The 25,540-nt window shown below is 37.8% G+C and overlaps 1 protein-coding gene across 11 annotated transcripts in view; it reads right to left on the minus strand.

Moving 5' to 3' along the window:
- ELP4 (elongator acetyltransferase complex subunit 4) overlaps nt 1-25,540 on the minus strand; it is a 259,381-nt gene that overhangs the window by 225,468 nt on the left and 8,373 nt on the right. For 5 of the 11 annotated variants that reach the window (XM_008179080.4, XM_065592503.1, XM_065592507.1 and 2 more), the window contains exons 2-3: nt 23,319-23,354; nt 2,970-3,091 (exon numbers count right to left, since the gene is read on the minus strand). In XM_008179080.4, the coding sequence (XP_008177302.1) occupies nt 2,970-3,091; nt 23,319-23,354 (158 nt within the window). Of the gene's footprint in view, nt 1-2,969; nt 3,092-17,553; nt 17,637-18,827; nt 18,986-22,761; nt 22,881-23,318; nt 23,355-25,540 lie in introns of those variants that run through there. The other 6 variants (XM_065592512.1, XM_065592511.1, XM_065592513.1 and 3 more) reach the window with 4 other exon arrangements.

Here is a 25,540-nt window from a genome sequence, read left to right on the forward strand (position 1 = left end):
TATACCATAATAAATCTTCTAACACAAACTCCTAATACTTTGTACATTCTTACTTATGGTGGAGACTTATCTAAAAGACAAGTATACTGACTGAACAGAAATGCTCTGAAATGTTTAAAATATCCTGTTAAAAACCATCATGTATATTGTTCTATAGGATTTTCTACAGGGGTGTAATTTTTTAGTGTTACATCTTAATGCTGACTTCCTGAAGGAGCTTTGACTACAATAGGCATGAATATGTTTTGAAAGGATGATGGATAAATTGCTGGGTGGTAATATAACATATCTTAGGCAGCTGATGGGGCTTTTTTTCTTCTACTTGTCTTTTAGTTATACACAGTTTTAAGATAATTATGGTCTATAAGATTGTCTTTTCCCCTTTCCAGTACCAGCAATATTTGTCTTGGTTACAGGTTCCAGAAACACCCAATCATACATCATAAAATTAATGCAGGGCAATTATAGCATTTAACATTGCACTGTATGAACAAACCGTCAATGTCCTTGTTTTGGTCAGTCATTTTCTGGATTAGTTGCCGGTGACAGGTTTTTAAGATGCAATAGTTTATTTAAATATTAGTTAAACTATAGCATGCTGAACTCATTGCCATAATTTTATCTAAAGAAAACTGACAGTTTATATAACTCATGGTTTAAGAAAGATAAAATCTTTGTTTTTCCACTGACTGCAACTCTACAATCCCCACATTCTCCAAAGCTCGGTTAACCAAAATTCTTAGCTTCATGAATGTTGGGATACCATTAAAAGAAACTAAATATCAAGACCCTAAAATTGAGACACCGCTCAAAATGCATTTACGGGAAAATTTCTAATGACATTTCTTTGTATGATTCACAAACAAAACTGGACTTTGAATGAAAAATCCGTTTAAAGAAGATAAATGTTGACGTTAAAGAATCATCATGTTTTCCATAAACCTCCTGCCCCTTTCTAATAAATCAAGGGTAGCAAAGAACAACAGATATTGACTTATAACATTGAAATATAAAATGAAGAATTGTTAATGGTAAGATTAAGAGCTTTGATAGCTATATTTTTAATGATTTGTAATTATGTACAGTGAATGAGCACAACTGATGCAACATTTAGGCCAAACCTTTGGCCGACATAACTGTGGGTTTTGTCAATTCTTCTTTTACGTAGAATTGCTACTCTGATTAAAATGTTTTGTGACAGAACAAAGATAACATGTATTGAAAGAAGTAAGTAGAACTTATCATGATAAACATAAGATAAATAAAATATATAATGATATATATTCCTCCAGGATAACCCAGGATAGGGTGTCACAAATACAAAATGACCCAGAAACTGCAAATCCAGCAGGAAAAATACAGAAGTTGGGTAACTGAAGCTTGCACATGCGTAGTGTACGGGTTACCTAAAATCCAAAGGGCTGATGTGCTAAAAGCCACTTGGATAAAGATTAAGTAATCTGCAACATAGACATATATAAAAGACCTAAGTGAACATGGGCCCAAACTGGAGAAACACTACACCAGAAACTAAAGAATGGGACAGAAGGACCAGACCCTGAGATCAGAGAAGGCAACAACCATCCTGGAAGATGGAAAAACTTCACAGTACCCCAGAATGTGGTAACTTGGGCCCATTTACCAATTCTATCTTGTCCATTATTATATGTTCAGACATTGTAAGTGACAACAATTCTGTCTGAAATTATATAAATAAAGACAAAAAATGATTAAGCCTAAATTAGGTGGATTTGTGACTCCGTTTCCCAACTTTCACCCCAGCAATGAAGGCCAGATATAATGTCCTCCAAAGTTTGACTTTTTGATGAGTTCCAGTCCTGAGAAGCTCAGAGGTTCCATAGGAGAGGACCTCTACTCCAAACAGTCTGAAAGCCCTTTATTCCAAAAGCTAAGTAAGCTAGTTTTTGGGAAAAGTCTTAAGTTTCCTGAGCGTTAGCAACCCAAGTACATTCTGGGCCACAGAGCAGAGGGAATTTGAATGCAATGACTGAATAGGTTCCTACTGAGTATATGTATCCCCATGCTGTACCCCACACTCTGCTTCCCAGGCAGCGAGTGGTTGCTAGTGCCACTCCCACGCTGACTTCATGTAAGTAATGTAGTCTGACCGCCATTAAGGGCTCTATACTACTATGTACAGAGCACTAGGCCCCAACTAACATCAATGGGATGTGCTTTGTGGAACCAAAGACAGAGTGCGTAGGACATTTCAGGATCAATCCCGAAATACAGTCACTGAAGCGCACATATGTAGATAATACACTTCCAGAAAGACACACATAGCAGAAGCACAAGTGTAGCACTTATGAAGGTTTTTTGCACTTTTATTGAGGTCTACAAGGATCTTTTTAGCAAGGGAGAAACTCAGTATTCAAAGTAGTGGCAAAATTGTGCATACAAGCTGCTGTCACAACAACCCATATTTCTTTTGCCAAATTTTCTCAGTTATAGCAATCTTAGGTGTTATCATTGTAATAGGAACATATTTTAGAAAAATGAAATTTAAAGATTGCCAATGTCCCTTTACCTTTTTTTGTTTATATATCATATTAAAAATGACTAATCATTACAAAATAGTTATACTACAAAGAGAGCTCTAAGCTTTCTTTTTGAATATATTGGTCAAAATCTATATATTTCAAGGTTTCTCGATAGTATTTCATTTAAAATTTCTTAGATATAAACACAGGAAACAGCAGCTATATAATTATGAGACACACACCAAACTGTTTTTCAAACTACTTTGAAATTAGCTTAATTACTATTTATAACAGATAATCAAGAAAATACATTATTTACAATTTCATCTAAGAAAATCAGTGTGTATAATGTAGAATATATATTTTAGAACCTTATTAAATTAATCAAGGGATTAACTTTACTTTGTAAACAGGTTTGTAAAAGTATCTGGATTAATAAACTATAATCTAATGTATCAATTTTTTTACCTTTAAAATGTCAGCAGGATCCTCTTTAGCAGAAGCAACAAATAAATTATGTCCACAGACTATTCCCTCTGCGAGGAAATACTTGAACAACAAGTTGGAGTAAATACCGTATTTATCTTCCTCTGTGGAAATAGAGGGTTTTTTGGTTAGTCACAAAATGCAAGTGTGTGTGTGTGTGTGTGTGTGTGCGCGCGCGCGCGTCCGTCCCACCTTTCCCACCCATGTTTCTTCCAACACTGTACAAATGCCCTTTGAATACCTCTTCAGGTCTGCTTCTCATAGACTAGCCCTCTGATAACTATGAAGAGCAGTGAGGAACCCAAAAGCACAAGCTAAGCAAGATGAATCCAAAGCTTTAGATGTATGACTCTGTGAGAGATTTTATTTTTGATTTCTCAGACTAGAAAAGGCACAGCCATGGCATTTTAGGACCATCCTGACATACACTGGGTCCATATCCCAGCAGCAATCTCCACCTGAAGACAAGATCCAGGCCTTCTTCACAACTCAGTTTTCCACCAATATCAACTAATTGAGGTTGCAATAGCTCAAAGAACTCCTCAACTGCTCCCTCACCTAATGCTTCTTTTTGAGTCACCAGGAAAGCAAAAGATCAAAATGTGACTCTTTCTTATGCATGATAGAACTATATGCTACTCATCAAGTTGTCATGGCTTTTTATAAAATTTATATGACATTTCACAAGCATCAATGACACATACCAGCTACAGTAATAAGAAATGGCATCCCTCTCTCTATATATTTATTTATCATTTACACATCAGTATTTGTCTGTGGTGCCAAAACAGCTCATTTCTGTTTACCAGTTCTCACACCCTAGATGTGTGTGCATGCACATTCAAGAACAGCAAATAGACATGGAAAAATTTATATAAAACATAAAAGTCTCTAGAAATTCAATCTTTAAAAGCATTTTTAGTTGGCAAAAGAGCTTCAGGTCGACAATTTGTTTTCAAAGTCACTCTAAGTAAACCTATCAAAATGAAAGACAAGGTCAGAAACATGAGAGTTTATAGTTGGTTTTTTTCTCTCTCCAGAGAAGCCAGCAAACAAGAGCAGCATAGAGAAGAGTTTTGAGAGGGAGTTCTCCAGGTGAAGGAGGAGCAACTACATAACCCTTGGGGTGAATGTCATCTGTTTGTTTGTTGTATGTTTGCTGCTTGCCACGTGCCTGACTGAAATTTATAGTGTGGTCTGTTTGGCAGGGGGAGTGGGGGAAATGTGCTGAGCCTAGTGCTAAGAGCTTCTTTAAGGGATCAAAGCCTTGTTAGGAGCCCTTAACCAGTGGGTGGGGCTACTCCAGGAGAACAGGATTTTAAAAAGCCAGCTCCTAAGCAATGAGAGTAGCTAGCGAACAGGTGAGTTTTGCGAGGGAGTTTAGAGAGGGAACGAGAGAGCCAGATATACCTAACATTCTCTAAATTTAGGCCAACAAACACCCCCTGCCAAACAAACAAACGACAAGCAAACAAAAACCAGCAAGAGTGAAATTAATGCAGCAGAAGTCCAGCGGTGGAGTGGTGGATACCCAGTTTATTGCACTGAATGCAGCATGTATGATTACCTGCCTTGTGAGGCCAGAGTGGCTGAACTGTACAAGCTAAGTGAGACACCGACAAAACTTTCCAGGACATAGTAGAGCAGTCTCAGTCTGACAGCCTTTGTGCTATTGAGGAAGAAGAAAGTCTCGGAGAAGGAGAACATCAAACTGGATTGGAGGGAAACAGTTCCATAGTTGGGACCCTCCTTCTAGATGATGTCATAGTATTCTCTTGCACTAAGGGTGCCCCTCTGGGAGAGGGGACCCAAGTTATTAGGAAGAGAAGGCAATAGCAATGGGGGATTTGATTTTAGAAATACAGATAGTTGGGTCTGTGATGATCAGGAGAGTAGCATGGTAAGTTGTCTGCCAGGTGTGAAGGTTGTGTATCTCTTGAGACATCTAGACAGACGTATGTGCAGTGCTGGGGACGAGCTGGTGGTTGTGGTACATGTAGGTACCAGTGACATAGGGAAAGGTAGGAGAGAGGTCTGGAGGCCAAATTTAGGCTGCTAGGAAAGAGATTAAAGTCCAGGTCCTCCAGAGTAGCATTCTCCAAAATGCTTCCAGTTCCATGTGCAGGCCCAAGTAAACAGGCAGAACTGAAGAGTCTCAATGCGTGGATGAGATGATGTAGGGAAGAGGGTTTTAGGTTTATTAGAAAGTGGGGAACCTTTTGGGAAAGGAGGAGCCTATGAAGGATGCACTCCACCTAACCCAAAATGGAACCAAATTGTTGGCATGTAAAATTAAAAAGGTCGCAGAGGATTTTTTGAAACTAAGGGCTAAGGGAAAAATGACAGGTACGGAGGAGCACGTTGTTCTGACAGAGGTATCCCTTAGGGGAGGATCTATTAACAGGGATTCTCTATATCCTAGTAAAGAGAGAGGATAGTAGTTGAAAAAGTTCAGATAGGAGCTGAAGAGAACAAGCCAAAGGAAAAAGAGCCCCATTCAATTACAGCACTTGAAGGCAGACAACTAACTATTGACACATTTTATAAAAGTGTTTATATACAAATGCAAGAAGTCTAAATGCTGAGAAACTTGAGTGCCAAATATTAAATGAGGATATTGATTTAATAGGCATCACAGAAAGTTGGTAGAAAAATGGTAATCAATGGGACACAGTAATACCAGAGGACAAAATATACAGGAATGACAGAGTAGGCTGTGTCGTTGGGGGAGTACACAGGATCTGATTCAAGAGGTGAATATAACGGAACTGCTTGGTAATAGCAACCATAATGTAATTAAATTCAACATCCTTGTGTGGAGAAAATACCAAAAAACCCACCACAGTAGCATTTAACTTCAAAAAGGGGAACTACTCAAAAATGAGGAAGCTAGTTAAATGGAAATTAAAAGGAACATTCACAAGAGTGAAATGCCTGCAAGTTGCATGGAAACTTTTTTATAAACACCATAATAGAGACTCAAATTAAATGTACACCCCACATAAAAAAACCCACAGTAAGAGGACCAAAAAAATGCCCCCATGGCTAAACAGAGTAAACAAGGTAGTTAGAGAAAAAAAAAGGCATCCTTTAAAAATTGGAATTCAAATCTTACTGAGGAAATAAAAAGGAGCATCAAGTCTGGCAAAAGTGAAGTATAATTAGGCAGGCCAAAAAAGAATTTGAAGAGCAACTAGCAAAAGACACAAAAATTAAGTAAAAACATTTTTTAAATATGTCAGAAGCAGAAAACCTGCCAAACAATTAGTGAGGCCATTGGATGATTGAGGTGCTAAATGATCAATTAAGCCAAACAAGGCTATTGTGAAGAAGTTAAATGAATTCTTTGCATCAGGCCATGTCTATACTTACAATCTTATAGCAGTACAGATGTACTGTACATAGCTGTGCTGCTGTAAGTTCACTCGTGTAGCCGCATTATGCCGAGGGGAGAGTGCTCTCCCCTCGACATAATCAAAGCAGCTCAACTAACAGCGGTAGCTATGTCGACGGGAGATACTGTCTTGCTGACGTAGTGCTTTGCACACAAGCACTTATACCGTCAAAACTTAATCGCTTGGGGGGTGTCTTTACACACCCCGAGCAACAAAAGTGCTAGTGTAGACATGGCCTCAGTCTTCACCGCAGAGAATGTGAGGGAGATTCTCACACCAGAGACATTCTTTTTAGGTGACAAATCTGAGAAAGTGTCCCAGAATGAGGTGCCAATGGAAGAGATTTTGAAATAAACTGATAAGTTGAACAGTAATTAATCAGTAGGAACTCAAATATGAAGCTGCAGAACTACTAACTGTGATATGTAACCTATCACTTAAATCAGCCTCTGTACCAGATAACTGGAGGATAGCTAATCTAATACCAATGTTTTAAAAAATGCTTGAGAGGCGATCCTGGCAATTACAGGCCAGTGGGCCTAACTTCAGTATCAGGGAAACTGGTTGAAACTATAGTAAAGAACAGAATTATCAGACACACAGATGAACCCGATGTGTTGGGGAAGAGTCAACACAGCTTTTGTAATGGGAAATCATGCCTCACCAATCTATTAGGATTCCTTGAGTGGGTCAAATATATGGACAAGGGTGATCCACTGGATATAGTATACTTGGACTTTCAGAAAGCCTTTCACTAGGTCCCTCATCAAAAGCTCTTAAGCAAAGTAAGCAGTCACGGGATAAATGGGAAGGTCCTCTCATGGATCAATAACTGGTTTAAAGACAGGAAGCAAAGGGTAGAAATAAATGGTTAGTTTTCACAATGGAAAGAGGTAAATAGCAGGGTCTTCCAGGGATTTGTACTGGGACAAGTGCTATTCAACATATTTATAAATGATCTGGAAAAAGGGGTAAACAGTGAGGTGGCAAAGTTTGCAGATGATAACTATTTTGGTTAATTTTGTAAGTCCAAAGCAGACTGTGAAGAGTTACAAAGGGATCTCACAAAACTGGGTGACTGGGCAACGAATATTGATAATTTTGCATTGGAAAACATAATCACAACTATACATACAAAATGATGGGGTCTAAAATAGCTGTTACCACTCAAAGCAGAGATCCTGGAGTCATTATGGGTAGTTCTCTGAAAACATCTGCTCAATGTGCAGTGGCCATCAAAAAAGCTAAGAGAATGTTATAGCTACGACCTTTCCTAATGTTTTTATAAGACACTAAGTATCATAATGCCACTACATGAAGCCATGGTATGCCCACACCTTGAAAACTGCATTCAGTTCTGATCACCTCATCTCAAAAAAAGTTGTATCAGAAATGAAAAAAAATACAGAGACGGGCAACAAAAATGATTGGGTGTTTGGTACAGCTTCCATATGAGAAGAGATTAAAAAGTTTGGGACCATTCAGCTTTAAAAGGAGATGACTAAGGGGGTATATGCATGAATGTAGTGGAGAAAGTGAATAAGGAAAAGTTATTTACCCCTTCACATAACACAAGAAGCAAGGGTCATCCAAAGAAATTAATAGACAGTAGGTTAAAAAAAAAAAAAAAAAAAAAACCCACACACACACACACACAAGAAAGTACTTCTTCACACAACACAGAGTCAACCTATGGAACTCATTGGGGAAGATGTTGTGAAGGCCAAAATTATAACTAGGTTCAAAAAAGAACTAGGTAAGTTCACGAGGATGGGTCCATCAATGACGATTAGCCAATATGGTCAAGGATGCAACTGGGTGTACCCAAACTTCTAACTGACAGATGCTGGGATTAGACGACAAGGGATGGGTCACTTGATAATTGTCCTGCTCGGTTTATTCTCTCTGAAACATCTGGCATTGGCCACTGTTGGAAGCCAGGTTACTGGGTTAGATGGACCATTGGTCTGTCCCAGTATGGCCTTGCTTATGGTTAAGTAATAAATGTTAAAAGAGACACAGGTGAAATCATGGTCCATTAAAGTCAATGGCAAAATTTTCATTGACTTCGAAAAGAAAAAAAAAAGTCAGAATTTCATCATGTAAAACAATTCCTTTATTTGAGCTTTTTCCTGTGTTGTTAGCTAAGCACCGGAATTTACTAAAAAGTCAATGTCCCACTTGGTTTCATATGACTAAAACAGCATTTACCATTACTCTAAATTAACAGTGATTTAACTCAGATAAGACTAACTCTACATTAGTAGACTCAAGGAGCTAGCAGAAGCATTGGTAAGGATTACATTGCTATTCCTTATGGAGGGAATGTAGCTGCCTTTTATATCTCAAGTTTGCTTTTTGAGGTCTGGTTAGATCATTGGCTGCTCCTGGAGACAAAAGGAAAAACAACAGCCAAGACTCTCTCTTCCCCCCTTCAACCAAGCCTAGGGGTGTGTGACTTTTCTCAAAAAAATTCAGACTTTGCTACAATAATTTATGCCTTTGTCACATTTTTATTAGGGAGTGCTTCTCACCAGAACATGAGATGAACGGGCTACAAATTGGCTTCTACATGGAGTTTAATATGCTGGTTTAAATCTAAAGCCCTAACCGTAAAAACCCTAGCTACCCAGAAATCAAGGTAATGACATGGTATAACAATAAAAAATTAAAATAGATTGGGACCTGGTTATCTGAAAGAAACCATCTGTCTCCATATAATACCATGCAGTTATGGTTAGTGGAGGTAATTCAGCTAGATCCTCTTCCATCTGAAGAAGAACGGTAAGGACCATTAGCATGACATTCTTCATGAGGGGTCTTCAACTTTGAAATATGCTCTTGTTCTTGGTCCACCAGAGCCTGGACTTTTTAATTAATTTATTAATCTTACAGATATGTTGCAAAGCCCATCTTTCCCCATGAGGTTTTGGAGTAGGAGTGGGATGAGTCCCATTGACTTGAATGGAGCCAGGATTTCTCATGTTTATGGAATATGAGTCAATATTACATTTTTTGAAGATAGCTTATGATATTGTGTATAGTATTTGAATCCTCTCTGTGCCATTGTTGTTATCTATTTCTTGATCAACAGCAGTGTGCTCCAACTTGTGAAGAACAAAATAATATAGTCCATGACCTGAAGAGCTTGCAATCTAAAAAGTTAGACGTTGGGGATAGTAAGGATCATTTAAGTAAACATATTTACATGTGTACTTGTTATAACAGGCTACCCGGTTACTGTAGGCTGTATCATTTCTTATTCCTATAATACTAGAACTACAAAGAATATGAAGGTAACACCATGGTAAAAAAGTATTACAATCCCCCAATCACCACCACATCTAGGATCATGAGTGGTTTTGTTGCTTCATAAATTTTCCTGTAATATACTTATCACTTAATAAGAACTGGGAATCATTAAAGTCTGAGGAACACTCAATTTCTCAGATAACTCCAAAACAATATTCTGCAATAAACTTGCAATTTAGTCAAAAAAAAAAGAGAGAGAAAAAAAGAAAAAATTAACTCAGTGTGACAAATGTCATCCTAACGTTAGCTTTTATTTTAGGCTACTTACATTTGTTTCTATCATACTAATTTAGAGTGGGAATAGGAAAATAAACTGTCAGAGAGCAATCTAAATACAAAACACCTCAATCTGCTACAGTACTCCAAGGATTAAATGCGTCTCAGAAAGCCTTTACAAACAATGTAGCCTGAATGGTTAAAGTCAATGCATCTGTAAGGATCCCTCAGTTCTTCAATTTGTCATATAGAGAATAGCTTTTTATTGATTCATTTCTAGGTCACTAAACTTTTGTTGTATTCAAAAGATCTAAAGTGCACTCAGATAGGGCTTTTCTGATAGTGTCCATTGTACCCAGGCTTTAATAGTTATGTTACTATTCAAAGCCAAAAGAACACAGCTCTGATTTTTTAATATTGTTTGGTACAAGTATATCAGCAGCATAGCAATTAGTTTCTTTTATGGTTAAAATATTTTGCAAGTTCTCAACAATTTATCTGAAAACAAAAATTTATTGTAGCAATCAAAAAGTGAAATGTCCCAAATTATATTCTTTAAATTTGTCTCCACTTGTCTCCTTTTCTGAAAGAACCACCTCTATCCTAACAGTCTGTGTTGATGGGGACTGAAACTTAAGCGTGTACTACTCACATGAAGCCGTAGGCACTTAAGGCAGGACCCCAAATCTTTGTGTTGAGCTTCCATTCTAAACAGTACTCCCATCAGCAGCATTCACTGTGCACCATACCTCTAGCTGGTAAGGCACACAAGCATAGAAGAATCCCGCTGCTGCAGACTCTGTTCCTGGGTCCAATCATTGCAATTCAGACAAACAGTCCACAGCTTCCCCTACTTTCTCTGAACAAAGAACATTTCCAAAGCTAAGTGGCAGGTGAGTAACTAGTGAAGCATAAAACTGCACAAGAAAGATTCTTTACCTAGAAGTTACCCATGTTGTCTACATGACAAATCCTCTCATGACCCTGCAGTTTAGGAGAGCAGATAACTAGTTTATCATCATTATTCTCTGGTCTCCTCTTACAGCAGCTGACAGGAAAATATAGCTATCAATATACAGAAATGGTAACTCAGTGTAAGGCCATGCTGATACTGGAGAATAAGTAACCAATTCCCAATTCTTACTCTGTGCTTGGAGTAGGCTCAGTGAGTACATTATAGACATTTTATTCCTCTTTTGCATCAATTGGCTACATTTACCACTCAGGGTACACCTTGCTGTCTGATTCACACCAGTAATATTAAAGAGGAAGCTACCAGCTCTTCAGAGGCACAGGCAAGATGTTTTATAGAGGCTGCTAGAGCATGAGAAAAGACCCATTAATAGAGAAATCAAATGTGCTAGCTGGGCATTAGCTGTAGTATATTTTAATGTAGCTACAAACTTATATACAAGATAAGGACAAGATCCTTAATGGAACTATATTGATTTACACCAGCTGAGGATGTGGACAAAAGAATACAAGTAAAAGAGTAAGTAAAACTGTATCCAATTGATAAGAGTTATTCTTTTGTGAGGGGTTGGGTTAAGTATTTGAGGAAAAACACACCAAAAAATCCAAACAAACTGCTATGTGTGGATTAGGGCTGTTGATTAATCGCAGTTAACTCACGTGATTAACTCAAAAAAGCTAATTGTGATTATTAAAAATAATCGCAGTCTTAATCGCACTGTTAAGGAATAGAATACCAATTGAAATTTATTAAATATTTTAGGATGTTTTTCTACATTTTGAAATATATTGATTTCAATTACAATATAGAATACAAAGTGAATAAAGCTTACTTTATCATTTTTACAGTGCAAATATTTGTAATACAAATAATATAGACAAAAAATAGTATTTTTCAATTCACCTCATACAAGTACCATAGTGCAATCTCTTTATCATGAAAGTGCAGCTTATAAATGTAGACTTTTTTGTGTTACACAATTGCACTCAAAAACAAACAATGTAAAACTTTAGAGCATACAAGTCCACTTAGTTCAGGAAATAATGCTACCCGCTTCTTATTTACAATAATCACCAGAAAGGGAGAACAGGTGTTCTCATGGCACTTTTGCAGACGGTATTGCAAGGTATTTATGTGCCAGATATGCTAAACATTCGTATGCCCCTTCATGCTTTGGCCATCACTCCAGAAGACATGCTTCCATGCTGATGACGCTCATTAAAAAATGTTTAATTAAATTTTTGACTGAACTCCTTGGGGGAGAATGGTGTCTCCTGCTCTGCTTTACCCACATTCTGCCATATATTTAATGTTATAGCAGTCTTAGATGATGACCCAGCATGTTGTTCATTTTAAGAACACTTTCACCGCAGATCTGACAAAATGCAAAGAAGGTACACATGTAAGATTTCTAAAGATAGCTATAGCACTCAACCCAAGGTTTAAGAATCTGAAGCGCCTTCCAAAATCTGAGAGGGATGAGCTGTGGAGCATGCTTTCAGAAGTCTTAAAAGAGCAAGACTTCGACAGAAACTACAGAATCCGAACCACCAAAAAAGAAAATCAACCTTCTGCTGGTGGCATCTGACTCAGATGATGAAAATGAACACGCGTCCGTCTGCACTGCTTTGGATCATTATTGAGCAGAACCCATCATCCGCATGGATGTATGTCCTCTGGAATGGTGGTTGAAGCATGAAGGGACATACAGCTCTTTAGCACATCTGGCACGTAAATACCTTGCAATGCTTGCTACAACAGTGCCATGTGAGTGCCTATTCTCACTTTCAGGTGACATTGTAAACAAGAAGCAGGCAGCATTATCTCTTGAAAATGTAAAGAAACTTGTTTGTCTGAGCAATTGGCTGAACAAGAAGTAGGACAGAGTGGACTTGTAGGCTCCAACATTTTACATTGTTTTATTTTTCAATACAGTTATTTTTTGTACATAATTCCACATTTGTAAGCTCAACTTCCATGATAAAAAGATTGCATTACAGTACTTGTATGAGGTGAATTGAAAAATATTATTTCTTGTTTTTTACAGCACTAATATTTGTAATCAAAAATATAAAGTGAGCACTATACACTTTGTATTCTGTGTTGTAATTGAAATCAATATATTTGAAAATGTAGAAAACATCCAAAAATATTTAAATAAATGGTATTCTATTATTTTTTTAACAGCATGATTAATCATTTGATAGCTCTAGTGTAGATCATGTTTATGAAGATCCTTTTAAAATGGCATAAGGGCCCTTGAAAACTTCCAGAAGATAACTGGTAGCGTACTTATTTAAAAAGCAGAAAGCTATCTGGGGAGAAAATTTGCAGCAATATACAAATACCACTTTTTGTAGAAAGTCTAGACAGGTTGCCCTAAAGCTGTCAAAAACTGTCACAATCCATCAGTATTGATATTTTTTTCTCCAGACAATACTACAATACAGTGGTGTGACCTAAGGTGAGTCTTTCTTTAGCTAAGAAACATCTCACCAAAACTGCTGCAGGTTATGAGATGTGATTGTTTTAATCATCTTCAGTATCTGAAATTCCATTTAAAGATATTTTACTAATGTCCACAGTTACTAAGCTTGAGGGAATTTAGTCTGTGTCACTTGCATTTAATTAGCACACGCCAAAGCCAGAGTTGGCAAACATATATGTTACAATATTTGGCATTCAGCCATTCTGCGGGAAGGTGAATTTTGACATGCTGTATTTTGTATAATTATATTTGGCAAATCACTGATTTGTACCTCTCCAGAGATTACCTTTTTAAACTTTTTAAAAGGTGATAAAGTCAATTATATTGACAAGTGAAGAGTACCCTTATCAGTCAGGTTAAATTGCATGTCTAACAAAAATAATAGTAGCTAATTAAAGTAGCTGAAACTGCTTCAAGGCTTAGAATGTACAAGTATAGTCCTGCCTCTAACAAAATACATGTTATGGTTTAACATTTTTTTTTTTAACTTGACCTCAGCTACCGAACAAAACCCTCTGATATGATAACCTTTAAAACCTTCAACTATCAGTGACCTCGACAAATGGCAGAAGCAACAACAAAAGCTTAACTTTTTTAAAGTGTGTAAGAATTGTGACATTCAATCCAGGTTCCTATACTGTGTGCACCATTGTGTTAACCGAGTCCTTCAAAATTACAGTACATAGTACTGTCTTTAGAAATTAGGCATGTAGCATGATTAAGGCACACATTTTAAAAATTAAAAAAACAGAACACTTTTCTGGTGATATTTTTTAAGGTTCGGACACTTAAAAAAAAGTGTATGCTGTTGTTACTACTTTTTGCTCCTGACTCAGAAACAACAAGTACATATTTCTCAAAGTGCATGATTTTTTTCCAGCAACATAGCGTTCGGAATGAGTTTAACATGAAACACTGAACAAGTGTTGTTAACATTAACTTTCAGCAAAAGAACAGTTTTAATAGTGTCATTCAACTGTTCACAACACTGAACACTGGTTCCACTGGACTATATGTTTCTGGTAAACACAGAGCAAGTTTTACCTGGTATAGCAAAATATCTTGAACAAAAGAAGTTTTACAAAACCAAATGTTTTGACTAATGAAATAAATTGGGAAGTTACAGGTGTCCCAAAAGAAGTTCCTAGGATACTGGAACATTAGATGAACAATTAGTACATATGGTCACTTCAAGCATGGTAAAAGAAGAAATAACATAGAAGAGTAAATAGACTTCAGTTTATCTGAGAATCAAGATGTTCTCTGCTATAAAGTAGTACTGCTAGAAAACTTAACTTTAAATATATACATACTGTATGCCAAATAATATTTTACAAGACTGTCCAGCAACCTATATTATTGCATCCCTAGAGAACCATAATAATTAAGACAAACATTTTAATACCCTGAATCTACTATTACTTGGTTAAATTAACCAGGATAATAGGTGTCAAATAATGAAGATGAGCATTTAATTTGCAAAGGGAGCTAATCTTAGAGTAATGCAATTTATCCTTGCCTTAGAGAATGTTAAAAAAAGAATTTAACCTTTTTACTATACTTGGAGTACAATGCTGAAGGATCCTCCTAGGAGGTTTAACACTGACAGCTTCAATCCTGTGAAATATAAAGCTTGCCTAGACTAATCTCATGACAGGATTTTACTGTTTTTCTGTATTATTGATGAGCCATTCTAACAATCCAGTTACAATACTCACTGTGCTAGCTTTAAAACCAGTTTCAAGATCTTCAGTGTAGTTACACGAAAAAATACAGTTCTTTCTTGAATGTCTTTTGTACAACATTATATACTTCAGAATTGTTTTAGATTTGTTTTTATTTAAGTCTAAAATGTTAGATTTTGGATCTTAAATACATTCTCTCCCACACTTCCAGCTATTACCTTTATGCTAATAACTCCTCTGTTGCTTCTTTCTTTATATCTGATATCTAATGAATGAACTCATAACCCATGAATGAGAATTGAAGCTATGCACTCAGAGAATTGCTAGCCATGCACTATGGGGTGAAATTTTAGCTCTATTGAAGTCAATGTGAGTTTTGCTGTGGACTTCAGCGGGATTTCACTCATCTTTTCCTTCAGCTCATCTGATTAGATGCCTTCTCAAATCCCTTAGTAGCTTCCCATTTTACCACATCAAGAGCAAGAGACTCAGCTTCATTTTCAAGCCCTGCATAATCTTGTTCTTGTCTACATTTTTGCTCTCCTGTCTTCCCACTGTTTAGTTCCTTTATTACTTCCAATCCTTACTGCCCCCCTTTCATTTATTTTTCCCACTCTATTACTTCTACCTGCTTTCTGGCTGACCATTTTGCTTGTAATGGCTTGTCACCTGATCCCAAATCCCTTCGGTCTCCTCCTGCTGAACCTTCTGTAGAACCCATTTCCCCCCCAAAAAAATCCTACCATTGTTTTCCTACCTCAACGTGGCAGAAGTATTGCCAAGCAATTTTGCCCTTCCCTAGGCTGTCTTCAGGGTGAGGACCTTGTCTTATTATTTGTTCTGTACAGTTCATGTACTTATGGCACTATAAATTATTAGTTTCAGTATCTTGAGATACACCATACTGAAACAGGCAATGGGAGAACCTAGCATTAGAAAGATCTTGACCTTCATGCTCTGATACTATTGACTTCCCTTCTCAGTTACTCAACACAGTTCTCAGAAATCTCAGACATTTTCCTCTGTTGATTTTATTCCAGTTTCTCCACCTGTTCTTTTTTGGGTTCCTGTAAACTAGTAACCTCAAAGTGATATTCCATGGGATTTCTGCCTTAACCTATCATTGTCCCTATTTGTCTTGGTCTTCTCTTTTCCAAATTCAGACTTGAGCTGGAATATCAATTGATAGTCTACATCTGCTTAAGATTCATCACTGTCCTAGCTTTCTGTCTGCCTTAGTTTAATCAACTACTAGAGGTAGAATGTTTTTTCCCCCCACTCAACACATGAAAAACTGCTCTCTTACCAGCAAGTAAGGTAAGTGAACGTCAAGCCTTCCCATCCCTCTTGGACTTTAATCTTTAGTTAGAAAATCATAGACATGAAACCCAGACTCTTAAAACCTTCATATAGCTATACAATAATGATAACCAAATACTTCAAATTCCAACACTAACTCAGGAGGATATTAAAACAGGAGCTAATAAAGACAGACATTTTAAAATCAGCAGCTCTGGATAACTTGCATCCAAGAGTTTTAAAAGAGCTGGCTGAGGAGCATTCTGGATCGTTAATGCTGATTTTCAGTAAATCTTGGAACACTGAAGACATTCCAGAAGACTGTATGAAAGCTAATGTTGTGCCAATATTTAAAGAGGGTAAACAGGACAACCTGGGCCAGCACATCACTCTCCCGCGCCACTTCTCGCTGCCCCCATTGGCCCGGGACGGCGAACCGCGGCCAGTGGGGGCCGCGATCGGCCGAACCTGCCACGTCATCAGGTAAATAAAACTGGCTCGGCCCGCCAGGGTGCTTACCCTGATGAGCCGCGTGCCGAACATTGCCAACCCCTGACCTAGGTAAATATAGGCCTTTACATTACAAATGTGGTTGATAAAAATAACAGTATTGACGTAATTGGCTTGTGTAAGGCATTTCACTTGGTACTATATGACATTTGGATTAAGAAACTAGAATGATACAAAAATCAACATGGCACATGTAAAATGGATTAAAAACTAGATCAAAATGTAATTGTAAATGGGGAGTAATGATTGAAGGGGTGTGTTTCCAGTGGAGTCCTGCAGGGACCAGTTTTTAGCCTTCACTATTTAACATTTTTATCAATGACCTGGAAGAAAACAAAGCCATTACTAATAAAGTTTGTAGATGATACAAAGATTGTGTGAATAGTAAATAATTAAGAGGACAGGTCACTGATACAGAGCAACCTGGATCATTTGGTAAACTGGAAGCAAGCAAACAATATGTTTTAACATAGCAAAATGTGAAGTCATAAATTTAGTACAAAGAATATAGGTCATACCCACAGGATAGGGGCCTCTATCCTGGGAAGCAGCGACTCTGAAAAGAAATTGGGGGCCATGGTGGATAATCAACTGAACGTAAGCTGTGAAGCGGTGATCAAAAGGACTACTGTGATCCCTGGTTGTGTAAACAGAGGAATATTAAGTAGGAATAGGGAGGTTATATTACCTCTGTATTTGTGACTGGGGCAACTGCTACTGGAAGATAGTGTCCAATTCTGGTATCCACAATTCAAGAAGGATGTTGATGAACTGGAGACGGTTCAAAGAGCCACAAGAATGTTTAAATAATTGGAAAACATGCCTTATAGATTTAAGGAGCTCAATATATTTAGTTTAACAAAAAGAAGGTTAATGGGTGACTTGATCACAATCTATACAGGAGGAACAAGATCCAAAGGCTGGAAGTTGAAGCTAGACAAATTTAGACTAGCAATAAGGTGCACATTTGTTACAGGGAAGGTAATTAATCATTGGAACAATTTACCAAGAGTCATGGTGGATTCTCAATCACTGGAAATTTTAAAATCAAGATTTTTATAAAAGGATATGGTCTACTCAAACAGGAATTAATTCAGGGAAGTCCTATGGCCTGTGTTATACAAGAAGTAGTAAACAGATGATCACTGTGGTCCCTTTTGGCCTTATAATCTTTGATAACTAGATGTAAATGATTAAATCTCTTAATATAGTGAAACCATATCTTGGGCAGAACTACCGCCAAACAGAGTATGTCCTTGTTCGCACTTTGGCCATACTTCCACAGATTTTCATTCCAGTAAAGATCTTTTTGAAGTTAGATTAAATTAGCTCTTAGTTGTAAAGATGGCTACTTATGGCTATAGGTATATTAGTAGAGCAGAATGGGGAAGACTGTACTTCTGTTACCTATAGTGAACCAGTTCTGTGGTATTTTCATAAGTATTAAAATGTACATAAACAAAAAAAATTAATGCTGCCCCCTACACCACTCTGGAGCAGTTCTCCTCCAATAGTCAACCACGACTTATCTTATTTGCTATCCTTACATTTCCCATTGGTGCCAATTTAAGTCAGTGGGAATTTTGCTTGAAAGACTACCGGATCAGGTTCATTATTTATATTTTGTTTCTCCAAGAACACTGCACTATTAAACAAGCAAGTTTATGGAGTCCTCATTATTTTTAATCACAATTCTAATTTTTATTAATGCTGATTTTGAGCCTCAGCAGTTTTGCAGGGTCCAATATAATACCAAATAAGCCTCATATTAATCATGGAACTTTTGAAATTTTTGCATCTTTTATTTCCAGCCCCAACTCTGCAGACACTGAGATCAGTAGCCCAGGTATTTCTCTACAGTGAATTTTTTTTTATCCTGTGGAAAGACAGGCTGCATTGGTTTGAGGAAGGATTAGATACAATTAAAAAAAATAGTAAGAAATAGAAAAAATTCTATCTTACCTGTGAATTTTCATTTTAAGACCCTCCATGTTAGACAGCCTTCATAGTGGGACATTCCCCATTGCCACAGCAACGGGAGGCAGATCAGATCTTTGCTCTGAACTTGGGCTTAGGTTCACTGCTCAGAAAGAATTCTCCAGAACAACAGCTTCCAAAGCTGAAAAATACTAATTATATAAAGTGCTATCCAACTCAAACCATTTACAGCAGAGCCTTGACATGAAAAATTTAGCAATTTTCTGGAGAAACACCCTTTTCCTTTTCACACTATTTAACAGGCAAGCAAGACATAGCCAGGGGGGAGGGGAAAAAAACAAGCCAACCAACCACACCCACACCCCTCACTCTGAACATAATGCATTCTTCCAAGGCATGATCAGACGATCTGATATGGAAAGTCCTAGAACGAAAATTTACAAGAGAATTTTTCCTCTCTGTCCCCTCGATGTCCGTCAGTCTTCAGAGCAGGGATGTAGAAAGCAGTAAATCACCCTAGGCAAGGAGGGACTCAGTTTACCTGTGTAGAACTGAATAGGAACTTAAGGTTTGACAGCCATCCTGTTGAGGAACAGACTTCTATCAAATCCTGTATCAGATGGGGTAAGAGTGTTAACTTAATACTATAAAGAAAGTATAGATGGAAGACCCTGTAAGTAACCTTACAGAGATCCTGATAAGATGTGTGAAAAGAGCAACAATAGAAAGATCACACAAAGTGCATAGTAAGAAGAGTCATACCTGAGGCTTTGAATGTCTCTCTCTCTCTCTATATATATATACACACACACACTCTGTAGACTCCATTCACATGTAACTTATGCATTTCTACTTCCTTAGGGTATTTGTTTCAACCAGAAGAGCAACAACACTACTTTCTATTATGTGAGGAAGACTGGTATTTTTGGGAATGGAGGCCTAACTAGTTCACAGAAGTACAAATGTGTAACTCAGGTTTCACTCCGAGCATACCAAACTCCTTAGCTTCCTTGGACAAGGAGGTGCCAAGTAGGCAAGATACTTTCAGCAAGAAGAGGAAGAGACCTACCAACTGTGAAGTTGAAAGGTAGTTTTATTAAAAGTTGCCGTGATTTTGATCTGTGAGCTAGAAGAATCTGCATCTTGCCAGTGGACTGGTAAGAGTAGTGGTCCTCAGGAACCTGTTATCTGACTTGAATAAGAGATTTCCCTGGTTTTCTTACAGTGCAATATGCCTGCAGTCACTGATTTGTCTTTCCAAAGAGCATTGGCCTTGAGTTTGATGATCAGGCCAACTTGTCCTTTGCTTCAACTGACTTTGCCCTGATGAATGTTCTTTGTAACATTAATATCTAGACCTCTAGTTTATGATAGACATCATTTGTATATTTCTTCTAAGATGCTAGGTGGCTGCTGATCACCTTCTTAGAATGAGAGACTGTAATTCCTTCCTCTCAGCTTCCCAAATGATGAATTAGGCGGCATGGGATATCCGTTCAGGATAAGCCCTTTTTAGAGTGCGTGCATGTATGTGCTGGACATTTGAAAGAAGGTTCCAATTACGCTTCTCAGACCTAATTGAGGAAAGACCTGAGGGTTAATAAGACTATAAGACCTAAGGATTAATATGATTATAATCACTGTGGCCTGTTCCTTCACAATATTCTTTACCATCTTTACACTCAGTGACTGAGGGGAGAAGGCATAAAGGAGATCTTTTAGCCCACTTCTTAGATAAGGAAGGAAGCAAAGATACTACATTTGTGAATACCAATATAGAAGTTCTAAGTTCCAAAAAGGGGCTCATGAAACCTCATTGAAAATACTTCTTGTAGCAGAAGTTAAAGAATTTCTGGGTAGCTCTCCCCGATCAGATCTTCAGTAGAACTCCAGGTTTATTTTCATCCTGTAAAGTTCTGGGAAGATAATGCTGTAATGATGGATTTCATATTTCCAACTGGAATATTAATCTCTTTATGGACTTGCTGAGAGACTTGAGATTTAAAATGGACTCTATGTCATTGTTTCTCTTCGTACCACAAAAAAATCGTATGCCCTTTCCAAAAATATCTGTCTCTCCTCAGAACTGGTTCTATTGTTCCAACGAGTAGGAGATGAAAAATTCACCCTTCACCTTCTGATTCTACAAAGGGTCTTGCTGATAGCGTTGGTTTATTTTCATTTACTTTGGAGAAAAGATAAACTTGGCCAAGGGGCAAGGATTGAATTCTATAGTTCTTCTGAATATCCTTCCCCTGATTATTTCAAGCACCTATTTTCTGAGGTGGTTCACTCCCAGATGAGTGCCCACTATGAAAAACTCTTCATTGGGATGGAGCTGGGGGAAAGCTGCACAGACTTGGGAACCCCAAAACAAGAGAAGCTTTTGAGATTACATGGTTTTCCTTGATCTTCCAACTCTCACAGAAGGCAGAAATGCCCTCATCCTAATGTGTAATCTCTACATTGGAACCTGGTGCAACAGCTTCAAAGAAAACACCTATGACATAAGGTCGTTTGAAGATTCTCTCATTGGAAGGAGGAAGGGATTATTCCTTTGCCTAGAGACAAAGTAGTCACACAGGGTTTATGATCCTCACAGTGTTTAACAAAATAGTTGGAAGGATATCAGAGGTTAGCCCCAATTTATTCAAATAGAGCAATAGTTGCACCAGGACACATCTATGGAAGTTTTGAATATGCAGCAAATCAGTCAGATGAGATATCAGTTCTAAAAAAAGGCTGGCAGGAAAATTTTGTTTAGAATAGATTTGATGTAATTTTTTTTTTTGCATGTGCTCACAGTGGACCTCCACAATAAGAGACTGCAACCAATATTCTCAGGGCTTAGGCTGCTTTATCCAAGTTTAGTCTGAGTCACAATCCTATTCTCCTGTCTGCAGGTTTGGCAGGAATGTTACCTCAGCTGGCATGACTGTGCCCTTTACTAAGAAGGATGCAGCAACCTTAAACTCAGGCAGAGTAATGGAGACCTTAGTCCATATGTACAAGTAGTCCTTGATAGGGAATTCCCACTCCATCTTAATCACACCCATAAACCATTTGAGGAAGAATTACACAGCTCTTCCTCAACTTTGCAAGTGTTTTGTTGTTTTGTTTTTAGAAGGGGAGGCATTTTTTAAAGAAGAAGAACCTGAGATGACAGATGCCCTTTTGTACTTAATTCTGGATGCTTAGCTGAGCGTCTGAGGTATCTCACTCAAAGGCTCAGCTTTAGTTTTCTCCTCTTTAAAGGATCTAGAAGTGAGACTCTCTCATTACATATTTTAAGTTTTTGTGCTGACCCTTTAGGAGCTGAATCCGCAGTATCTATCCTTCACCAGTCTCTGGGCCAATCCCCTGTGAGAAGGCCGAGAGCAGGTTACTATTGAGATTGAAAGGACAGTGTTAAGGCATGCATCCTTCATGTTTCTCTAAGAAAAACTGTAGCCATTTTATGACCTCCTGTGGGACTCCTGCAGGCTGGAAGGCAGAGAAAAGACAAGTCAACATCCCACTCTAAATCATTTCATCTCATGCTCCTTGTTGCTAGGTCCAGGCTGAGCAGGGGACAACTGCATAGAATTAGGAATGAGCCATAGCAACTGGAAACAAATGACTCATTTGGTATCAGAAAGGTCACAGAAGCTGCCACCTTTCATGATGCAGGTAGAACACTGTGGGAAGGGGGTATGCTTTGCACCCTTTTTAATCAGCTCAGCATTTATCTTGCCTACATGCTGGCTGGGAGCAGGTATTTCTTCACTCCTGGCTCCCCTTCACCTTGCCTCCACCCAAGATTCATGAGGCTCTACGTGGGAATAGGGGTCCCATTCTCAAGGGAGAGGCAGCAGGGCTGTGGAAAACTTAACTCCAGCTCTATGACACTGATTCCGGCCTGGTCTCGGTGAAGGGAGCTTCCATGTGGCCTACTCAACTGTTTCAGTGTGGACCTTACCCACATGCTGGCTAGGAGCCAGCTTTCCCCGTGGCCTGCTTAGCTGTCTTGGCATGGACCTTGCCCACATTACAGCTGGTTGCTGAGTTCCTGTGGTCTGCTTTCGCTGTTGGCCATTTCTGAGGGAGAAGAGGAAGAGAGCTGCTATCCTTCAAACCCTCCTTAGAAAGCCAAGTTTTAACTTTAGCAGTTTTGGGGAGAAAAATCTCAAAACCAATAAAGGCAGAAAAATTTAGTTTAATGGGAGTTTATAAAATTTTAAAGCTTTGCTACAAAGGGAGACCTGGGAGTATGTCATGCGTGCTGCTTGGAGGCGAGAATTCTGGAGAGTTCTTCCCAATGAGTAGTCCCCAAGCCCAGGTTCAGAGCAAAAATCTGGTTTGCCACTAAATGCTATGGAGATGGGGAATGACCGACCATGAAGAGAGGCAAACATGGAAGGTGCTGAGAATTAAAGTTTGAATGTAATTAAAAAAAAATTGTAATCATAGCTATATAAAATATTAGCTAAGTGTGACAAAAGTATAGCACAATATATTCATATATTCTTTACTAACCAATAAGAAGAAGGGTTCCAACAGCTAAACCTCCACCTGGAAACAAAACAAAAACCAAGAACAAGATGAGACTATATTTTAATGTTACCTTAGAGAACAATTAAGTTTGCTTAGTTTATAAGTCAAAGAAAGATGATATAGCAAGTTTAAAAATGTAAATGTGAACAACATTTTAATTACCTTTGCAAACTTCCTACAATTCACTATTATGAAATAATTACATATTACATGTAATTATATATTACACATTACAATTACTTTCATAATATATTGTACTATTCTCTTTATATGAAAAGATCCTGCAGAGATCTACACAACTGAGCTTAAGTACTGCAATAATGTTGTAGAGCCTTAATCAAACACTTACTTTAGTAGGACTACTCAGGTGAATAAAAATGTGCAGGATTGGGTCCATATTTAGCAGCAATTAATAATACTAACTCTACAGCCACCAATTAACCATGCAGAGTACCTCAACAAGGGCTCATCCAACTCGCACTGATGTCAACAGGGAAAATTCTGGCTGCTCTGAAGTAAATGGTAAAAACTCTTATTGACTTCAGAGGAGCCAGATTTCAGCCAATGAGAGTCGAATGGAGCCTTTAAGTACATAAAATCCGAGAGATTAAGCTTCTACCCTAAAAGCATTTCCTTGTTTGACACTTCTCATCTCCTTAAATATATAGAGGCCTGCCTGGATAAACATAACTGGTTGATTTTTTAACTGGTTGTTAAAAAATAAGGATTCACTCCATCCTCTTGTTTAGCTAAGAGCATCAATGTTTTTCTCTTCCCATTTTGTTTACATAACCAGTCATTATGTACCAATCACTGATGATCAAATGAACATAGCAAAAAAATCTGTTAGCTGAAATTAATATTCAGTTATCAGAAACCTGTCTTACATCTTAGTACACTTGAAAGAACAGTTGAATTCATTAGTACACATTTTGAATTGTGACTACATTAGAGTTGATTTTCTTGATCCCCACCTCAGAATTTATAATATCAATGATGTAATTCCATCAGTCAGTTTTAAAAAGTGCTCATAACATTTACCTGCCCAAACATAAGCCTCCACACCCATCCTTTTAATGAAAGAAAAACCCACTATTTTGCATATTTATATAAAAAAAATTCTTTACACAGGACAAGTAGAATTTGCAAGACAAGTATAAGTGGCCACTCTCCTAAAATAAGTAATTATCTTAAAAATAAAGAAGTGTGTTAACTATCCTTAACAGAACTGAAGTGGAAGGAGGACAGTAAAGGGAAAAAGTTGTTTGAGAAACCACTACTACAATGGCAGAGAATAGACAGCTCATTATGAAAGAAATCTTAAAAATTTTACACATTTTTATGAAGCAGGAAAATATGAAAGTGGGCCCATGTTTGTCCCAGCTGTACAACATACCAACTATAAACTAAAATATTTACTGCAGCAAACAAGGCTATCCTACCTGTATGAAGTGATAAAACATTTTTAAAATACATTTAGTATTACAAACAGTTCTGTATGTTTTACTGAATAACATTCTGTGGAAATAGGGCAACTGAGGCTTTGTCTACACTCATGGCAGCACATAGGGTATATATAGCTACAAGCTGAAGTTAAGGGCAGGCTGCATCCATACTGCCATACGTAGCTGCTCATGACAGAGAAAGGCTATGTATGGTGCGGGAGGCAGCAAGGAAAGACTCCAGCAGCTCCTTGCTGCAGGAGCCTCTCTCTGCGCCTCCCTGCTGCCAAAGCCTTTCCCTGCTTCTGGAGCCTTTCACCAGCAGCACGATGCTACATTGCTAAAAATAGCAATGTAGATGTGGGAGCCACTACTTCAGTGCGTAGAGAACTTCTGTAGGGCAGGTCGGTAGTCAATTATTTTTTGTCAAGATCCAAATTTCTTGATCAAGGTATAGTCAAGGTCCAGACTCCAGAGAAAATAACTCAACAACAATAAAGATAAAAAGTAAAAACAAATATTTTAGGGTCCATTCAAAAGCATCTGGCAGTCCGGATCCGGCCTGCAGTCCACCTATTGAGTTCCCTTTTTGTAGGGCAGGGTTCGGCAACCTTTCAGAAGAGGTATGCCGAGTCTTCATTTATTCACTGTAATTCAAGGTTTCGCATGCCAGTAATACATTTTAACATTTTTAGAAGGTCTCTGTCTATAAGTCTATAATATATAACTAAACTATTGTTGTATGTAAAGTAAATAAGGCTT

Source organism: Chrysemys picta, chromosome 4 (genome assembly GCF_011386835.1).
Source record: "Chrysemys picta bellii isolate R12L10 chromosome 4, ASM1138683v2, whole genome shotgun sequence".
Taxonomy (NCBI): domain Eukaryota; kingdom Metazoa; phylum Chordata; order Testudines; family Emydidae; genus Chrysemys; species Chrysemys picta.